Raw genomic sequence first — 8,551 nt, 5'->3', positions numbered from 1 at the left:
GTGCCTGACCCAAGCCATGGTATTTTCAATAACCTTATATGCACGTGAAAGCTGGACAGTGAATAAAGAAGACCTTAGAAGAATTGATGCCTTTGAGTTATGGTGTTGGAGGAGAATATTGAAAGTGCCATGGGCTGCCAAAAGAAACAATAGATCTGTTTTGGAAGAAGTGCAGTCAGAGTGCTCCCTGAAGGCCAAGATGGCCAAACTTCATCTCTCATACTTCGGACATGTTGTCAGGAGGGAGCAGTTGCTGGAGAAGGATATCATGTTTGGTAAGGTGGAGGGTCTGAGAAAAAGAGGAAGACCCCCAACGAGATGGATTTGTCAAGTGGCAGCATTGATGGACTCAAGCGTGGCAACAGTAGTGAAGTTGGCCCAGGATTGGGCAGTGTTTCATTCTGCTGTGCATAAAGTCGGTAGTGACTCGATGGCACCTAACAACAGCAACAACAACCTTCTAGCCTATGAACAATTCTCCTCTCCCCTTTAACCATCACAGTTTCTTTTATCAAGAAAACGTATTCTTTAACTTTTTACAACATTGTGATTGACTTATTTCAATCAGCATAATATCCTCCAGGTTCAACCATGTTGTGAGGTGTTTCACAGATTCATCATTATTCTTCAACATTTTGTAGTATTCCATGTGTGTGTACCCAAGTTTGTTTAACCATTCTGCTGTTGATGGGCATTTAAGCTCTCTCCGTCTGGTAACATAGTGGATTGTGAACTTGGCTGCCTACCATAAGATCAGCAGTTTGACTCTACCAGTCACTCAGCCAGAGAAAGATGAGATTTTCTGCTCCTGTAAAGATTTACAGCCTTAGAAATCCTATACAGGGTTGCTATGAGTCGGAACTGACTTGGTGGTACACCACCACCATATATTTGATATGTTTCTTGCAGGCAGCACATTGAAGGATTGTGTTTTCTTATCCATTCTCTTTATGTCTCTTTATTGGTAGATTTAATCCATTTGCATGCAATGTAATATCAATAGGTAAGAATTGATCGTTGTCATTTTTCTGTGTGTGTGTGGTGCTGTTGGATTCTTTGTTTCACATAATTTTCTTTGCTGAGTTCGTTTTGTTTGTGGGTTTCCTTTTCCTTTTCATAGCTATTGTATTCATGTTTATTAAATCTTTCTGATTTTCCTCTTTTTAAATTTTGATGTGCACGTTTATTATTTTTTTAGGTTATCTGTAATTTGTTAGTTTTTCCCTCTGCTTAAACCATATCTTGAAATCCACTTGACTTCCTTGACGTTTGGAATTCTGTAACTATACTTTTCTTTCTTTTTGTATTGTCTTCATTATAAATTGAGATCTCTGATTCCCTATTTTAAGTCTTGTAGTTTTTGTTCTGGAAACTTCTATATCTGGATACTTCTATATATATTCTATATCTGGGTGTGTCAGTCTCCAGTTGTTGTCTGCTGTTGTTGGTTCTTAGTCCAAAGGACTCTTTTTAGTATTTTTCGTAAAGTTGGCCTGGTTTTTACAAATTCCTTTAATTTCTATTTATCTGGAAATGTTCTAGTTTCACTGTGGTATTTGAGGGAGATAGTCCTGGTGTGGTGCTGTAGGATAAGCACTGGACCACAAGGTCAGTTTGAACTGCAAGGTCAGTGGTTCAATCTTACCAGAATTTCATAGGAAACTCTATATGCTGTGAATAGGAACTGACTTGATGGAACTTAACAACAACAATTTGAGTGACAGTTTTCTGGGAATATGATTCTTGGTTGACAGTGTTTTTCTTTCAGAGTTTTGTATCTTGTCATCCCATTGCCTTTTTGCCCATATGATTTCTGTTGAGAAATTGAAGCTTAATCTTATTCATTTTCCTTTGTAGGTAACATTTTGTTTTCTCTGAGCTGTTTTCAGGGTTCTTTCCTTGTCTTTGATTTTGGAGGCTTAGATTATGATAGATCTTGGTGATTTTTTGGGGGGAGGGGTCATCTATCCTGTTTGTGGAGTCCTGGTATGCGCTGTGGGTTAATGCAAAGCAGTTTGAACTGCAAGGTCAGTGGTTCAAGCTCACCAGTTTTTTCTCGGAAACCCTATATAGGGTCACTATGGGTCAGAACCAACTCAATGGCTTAACAACATCAATCCTGTTTGTAAGGAGCTCTGGTAGTGTAGTGTTTATGAATCGGGCTGCTAATCTCATGGTTATCAGTTTGAAACTACCAGCTGTTCTGCAGGAGAAAGATGAGGCTTTCTGCTCCCATAAAGATTTACAGCCTCAGAAACTCTGCACAGGGTTGCTATGAGTGGGAACTGACTGCAGGACACATAACAACAGCAACAACAACATCCTGTTTGCAGTTTGTTCCAGTTTTTGAATGCGTATCCTCTCACTTTTCATGGTGTTATGGAAATTTTCTTAAAGTAGCTCTTTGACTATCTTTTGTTTGGTTTTCTCTGTCTCTTCCTGTTTTGGAATTCTGATCACCCTAGGCTATTCCTCTTCATATTGTCCCACATATACCTTAGACTTTCTTCAGATTGTTCTTCTAGTTTACTGGTATCGAGAGATTTATCTTTAATTCACTAATTCTGACTTCCATTGATGCAAATCTATCCTTTACCCTTTTAATATAGTGTGTATTTCTGATATGTTAGTATTAATATTCTCGAATTCTGTTTGCAGGTTTTAAACTGTCTCCAATCCCTTATCTGTTTTATTTGATTATTCCTGTTGTAGTTTTCTGAATTCTTCCTTGTTTTCCTTGACCTTTCTGTCAATCATTTGGCAGTATATAAATATTATTCTCCTGAATTATTTTTCAGGTAGTTTCAATGCCTTTTTGTCTTCAAAAACCATTTTCTAGCTCTGTCTCTCAGTCATGTGTTTGAGCTAGTCTGCTTTGTTTTTCATATAAATGGAAATTGTCTGCTGTTTCTGAGGCATTTCTACTAAGCTGACAAATGTATGTTTGCATACTCTTAGGCACTCACTAACTGTCTTCTTGTCAGTGTGTTGAGTTCGTGTGCTGTTGTCTACTGTTTTTGCAGTTCAGTTCAGGGTGGATTTAGGTGATGTTGGAGGTTGTCATTGATCTGGTATATAGCAGCAGGTTTTAGCTGTATGTAGCCCAACCAGTGGGGTTGTAGAGGGTCCAACTGTGATTGGGCTATATGGCCGCAGTTGTTGTCTCCTGTTAGTGAGGCAAGAAGAGAAAACACACACTCAATAGTGAAGGAAAAGAAACCAACCAGCAGGCAACAGAAGAAAAATAAAATAGTAAGAATGAAAAACACCACAAACTGGGGAAAGGTTTCTCTCCTCAAATAAGTGGGATGGCTTTGCGCCACCTACTGGCCTCTTGCCTTCACAGCCATCCGAGAAAGTTCAAGATGGTCATGCATTGCCTGACCAACCAGCATGGATCATCAGTCTTTCTTTTTTTCCCCCCTCTACTCGATGCATCTAAGGAGCTCTGGTAGCGTAGTGGTTACGAATCGGGTTGTGAACCTTAAGGTCAGCGGTTCAAAACTACCAGCCGCTCCGCGGGAGAAAGATGAGGCTTTCTACTCCCGTAAAGATTTACACCCTCGGAAACCCTGTACAGGGTCGCTATGGGTCGGAATCGACTCGACGGCACTTAACAACAACAACAACAACTCGATGCATCTAAGGAGGTCTGGTAGCATAGTGGTTACGAATCGGGCTGTGAACCTTAAGGTTAGCAGTTCGAAACTACCAGCTGTTCTGTGGGAGAAAGATGAGGCTTTGTGCTCCCGTAAATATTTACAGCCTTGGAAACCCTTTACAGGGTCGCTATGGGTCGGAACCAACTCAATGGCACTTAACAACAACAACAACAACAACTCCATGCATCTATTCAGCTGCTTCTCCTACTTTCTAACGAGGGCGAGTCCAGGGCTGTCCAGAGCTGTCTGCAGATTTGCAGCAGGACTCCTCTGAGCAGGTTTATTGTGGATAGTTTCTCCCTCCTTCAATGGAGCTCACAACCTCAGTGCTTATCTCCATAAGACCCTGACTACCTGGAGAGTGGGTGTACACTGGTGGAGGCCAGCCTCACCTTTGGTCACCAGGGGAGTGTAGGGAACAAGAAAAGGGCACCTTTGCTTCTGTGAGCCACAGATAGGTTTTACAATGTGAATATGTTTTCTTGTCTCTGAAGCTGCTTTTAAGCCCTCAGGATGGCTGCAGGAGGTCTGGTCAGCCACCACAGCTCAGCAGTCACTTCTTCTTTTGCTTTGTCTGCTCAGCTCTCTCTTCTAGTAAGCATTCAATCCACTTCTATTTTTGTTGCTCAGAGTTCTAGGACTGGCATCTACATTTGTCTCATTTGGTTTTCCTTTCTTTGTTGTACAGCCTTTCTGCCTAGTCTGTCATCTTGCCCCACCTTACTGTTTTGTATATATTAATATTACCACTGCATAGTGATGGTACACCCAGCTGAAATAAATTCTAAGTTTGTCTTAAAAGAACGAAACAGTTTATATGACCTTGGTCAACTAACTTCTCAGGTTGCCACATGATCCAAAAGGGTTTGTGAGGATGTTTAAAATAGTGCCTCTGGAAGCGTTTCCTTTACACCATCTACCATGCTTTTATTATCTTCCAATTATTTCTAGTCTTGTGAGTTTTAGATTTGGTGCATCATGACTTCACAACTGCCTGATGACTTTCTCCATATCACCGATATCATTGCTGGTTGGTTGCAGCTTCATGCTGACTGGGTCCACTGTAGCCAAAATCACATACTGTTGGACCCCAGGGAATTACTTCTGAACACCAGGGATTCAAGCATCTAGTTTCAGGTGGGAAAAAGAGTGTGAGAAGATTATACACAACAGAGAAAATATTGAAGTTGTTAAAGACAACTCGGATATACCATCAACACTCATGGAAGCAGCAGTCAAGAAATTAAACGATGTATTACATCAGGCAAATCTGCCGCACAAGACCTCTTTAAAGTGTTGAAGACCACAGATGTCAGCTTGAAGACTAAGGTGCACCTGACTCAAGCCATGGTATTTTCAATAGCCTCCATCTGCATGTGGAAGTTGGAGAATGAATAAGGAAGACTGTGTAAAAATTGATGCATTTGAGTTAGAGTGTTGGAGAAAAATATTAAAGGTACCAGGGATTGCCAGAAGAACAAACAAATCTCCGATGTAAGAAATACAGCCAGAATGCTCCTTAGAACCTAAGATGGTTAGACTTCATCTAACATACTTCAGAGGTATTATCAGGAGAGACCAGTCCTTTGAGAAAGACATCACTCTTGGTAAAATGGAGGGTCAGCGAAAAGAGACCCCAACAAGATTAATGACATAGTGGCAGTAGCAATGGGCTCAAGTATAACAATTGTGAGTATGGTGCATGACCTGGCAGTATTTCGTTTTCATTTGCATAGGGCTGCTTTCAGTCTGAATCGACTCCATGACACCTAATAATAACTTAGGTGTTTTAGAGTCATGGTGTAGTGCTGTAAGATAAGCAGTGTACTGCTAACCTCAGAGTCGTGGGTAAAACACACCAGCTGCTCACTGCAAATCCTAGACAAGGGTCGCTATAGAAACCAATTCCTTAGCTTAGTGGTTACGAATCTGGCAGTAAACCACAAGGTCAGCAGTTCGAAACTACAAGCTGCTTCGCGGGAGAAAGATAAGGCTTTCTGCTCCCTTAAAGATTTACAGCCTCTGAAATCCTGTTCGGAACCGCTAAGGGTCGGAACCGACTCAACAGCCCTTAGCAAGAACAATAATCAAGAGGTGATTTGCGCAAGCACGCGCAGTACCGCCCTCAGGATGCGCTCATGAGAGGGGGCGGGCCCGACGTGCGTACGTCCGGGCGTGCGTACGTTCGCTGAGCGTGCGCCGCGGCCACCGTCTGTTTGCGGTTGCGGAGTTGAGCTGAGAGGGCCTTAGACGCAACCTGGTCGGGAGAAGGCGGGGCTTCTGGCTGGGCCTGGGCTGGCGCGCTCACCTGCTACGGAGGGTAACTTTCCTGTACTAGCTCTCTAGGCCTAGGTAGACCTTGCAAGTGTAGCCAAGATCTTTCTCGAGTTTTCGTTTGTCAGAAGCAACTTCCCTTTGGTTTCATGCCGAACTCGCGGCCCAGGCCCCGCAGAGGGACCGGGAGTGGTGCCCGGGCGGCAGGCCGGGACGTGTTGGTGTCGCGGTCCTTGCAGAGCGCGGAGCACTGCATGGGCGCCCAGGACTTCGGCACTGCCTATGCTCACTACCTCCTCGTGCTCAGCCTGGCTCCGGAGCTCAAAGACGACGTGAAGGTGAGGGTCGTTCCTTGTCTCACATTGCAGATCCTCCGACGTTATAGTGAAAAACAAAAATAAAAAGGGGGTTGAGGAGGGCTGGGAGGTAACATGCGTGACTCGTGTTTGGTTTTTTCTTTTGCGGTTCTCTCTTGACGTTTATCCAATGTCAGTTCTACAGGAAATTCTATTGGCCTTCCCTCGAAATATACGAGTATCTAGACTTACCCCCTTCTGTTCACTTCCTCCTCTGCAACCTTGGTCGTAAAACCTCCGTCTTCTCTGTCCGACTATGCAGTAAGTAGGCTCCCAACTGGGCTTTGCTGTAGTCTTTCTCAGTGCAGCCAGGGCGAGCCTTATAGAATAAAAGTCGGATGTTATCACTTCATTTCAAAGCTTCCATCTCACTCAAAAATCCCAAGTTCTGTTTATGGCAAAGGAGGCCTCTGGTGACACTCCCTTTCCTTCTGTATTCATTGTAAACATGCTGCTGCATCAGGGCCTTTGCACTCATCCTTGCTGTATGTAGAAGAAATGTGAGTTTCTGTAGTAATGTTTGCAATCTAGTCTAAAGCATCATTCCATGATGCAGTCTTTGAGCTTTAATTATTGAGTTACTTGCGACTGTTATTCACTTGAAACGCTACACATTTTTACCCCCAAATAATATTAGAATCTAAATTTCAAAATAATGATTTAGCTTATTTTTGTGTTCAATTTTTGACCTCAAGTTATTTTGTTTAATATGGTATTTCTTAACCTCAGCAGTCACACCTTAGTTATTTTTAACTTAGATTTTTAGATTTCAAAAGCTGAGCCGCATAGTTGATTCTTATAGTTCTATTTTGGTTTACATTTAGTGTAAATTTTAGGACCAGCTGGCCCACTCAAGGAGGATAGGTCATATTTTGGAATATAGCTTGGCGGCAGCAGAAGTCCTATATCCTTAATTATTGGTTCTTTAGTCTCCTGTTTTATAAAACAAGACTAATACTTCTCATAGGTTTTTAGTGTAGATGGAAAGTGTATATCTAAAATTTGTACAGCAATACCTGACATTTAGCAATTTCAGTTAACTGCAAAACAAAGTTAATTTTCTTATGCATGGGCCCTTTGGAAAAGATCTTTGTGTTTCATCTGATTTTCTGCTGCTCTCAGACCCCCTGTAACCAAACCCCAGGCACACCACCGAACTTCTCACCTGTAATGGACCGTGGTCCATCTCACACAGTCCATACTTTTTGTCCTCCTACTCCAGATTCTTCTTATTCTTGTCTCAGGGGTGAACTTCATGAAAACTCAGTTTAAGGTAAAAAATAGGTAAAGGTGATTTAAAATATGCTTGTGATAAAGCTGTGTGTCTCATGTCTGCCCTGTTTCCTGTGTGTTGCTGCGTGCTTAATTGTAGAGAGGTGAGATTGGAGGTAGGCTGACAGTGACAGTCCAACAAGAAGTAGTGATTGTTGTTAGGTGCTGTTGAGTTGACTGTGACTCATAGTATTTCCGAGCTCAGCTGGTGAGTTTGAACTGCTGACTTTGTGGTTGGAGTATAATACTTACCTATGTTGTGCTGTAACACTGAGGTTGGAGAGAATGTGGAAGATTTAAGGAGTTTATTGCTCAGTTTTAGCCCCTAGCTCTTTTCACACTGATTGCTGAGGAGATGTTTGAATTGAGCAGTTTTGAGATGGAGTCCTGGTATGGTGCTGTGGAATAAGCACTAGACTGCTAACCACAAGGTTGGAACCAATTTGATGGCACTTAACAATACCAATTTTGAGGTGGTTTGGAGGACAGTCCCTGGTTAGAATGACCTATGTTGTTGTTGTTAGTGCTGTCCAGTCAATTCTGACTCATTGTTGTTGTTACGTACCGTGGAGTCGGTTCCGACTCATAGTGACCCTGCACAGGGTTTCCGAGGCTGTAAATCTTTACAGGAGCAGAAAGTCTCATCTTTCTTCCGTGGAACAGCTGGTAGTTTCGAACTGCCGACCTTGAGGTTAGCAGCCCAATTCGTAACCACTATGCTACCAGAGCTCCTATTCTGACCCATAGCAACCCTATATAGGGTTTCCAAGGAGCAGCTGGTGAACTTGAACCACCGACCTTGCAGTTCAAACGACTCTGCAGTCTGACGCATTAGCCCACTGTGCCACTCCAGGACTCCTGAATGGCTAATTGTTGTGGTTACTAGGTGCCATCGAGTTGATACCGACTCATAGCGACCTTATGCACAGCAGAAGGAGGCTGCATATCTGAGTCTGGGAATTCAGAACAGAGGGTCTTGATTGGAGA

At 42.6% G+C, this 8,551-nt stretch overlaps 1 protein-coding gene across 1 annotated transcript in view; it reads left to right on the top strand.

The window, feature by feature from the left end:
• The first annotated feature begins 6,085 nt into the window (after positions 1-6,085).
• Positions 6,086-8,551, top strand: part of PRMT9 (protein arginine methyltransferase 9) — a 35,698-nt gene continuing 33,232 nt past the window's right edge. The window contains exon 1 of the mRNA XM_006870867.1: positions 6,086-6,274. Within this exon, the coding sequence (XP_006870929.1) occupies positions 6,086-6,274 (189 nt within the window). The remainder of the gene's footprint in view (positions 6,275-8,551) is intronic.

Source organism: Chrysochloris asiatica, unplaced genomic scaffold (genome assembly GCF_000296735.1).
Source record: "Chrysochloris asiatica unplaced genomic scaffold, ChrAsi1.0 scaffold00155, whole genome shotgun sequence".
NCBI lineage: Eukaryota > Metazoa > Chordata > Mammalia > Afrosoricida > Chrysochloridae > Chrysochloris > Chrysochloris asiatica.
The sequence above is the reverse complement of the archived record's forward strand: the minus strand, read 5'-3'. Positions and strand labels throughout refer to the sequence as shown.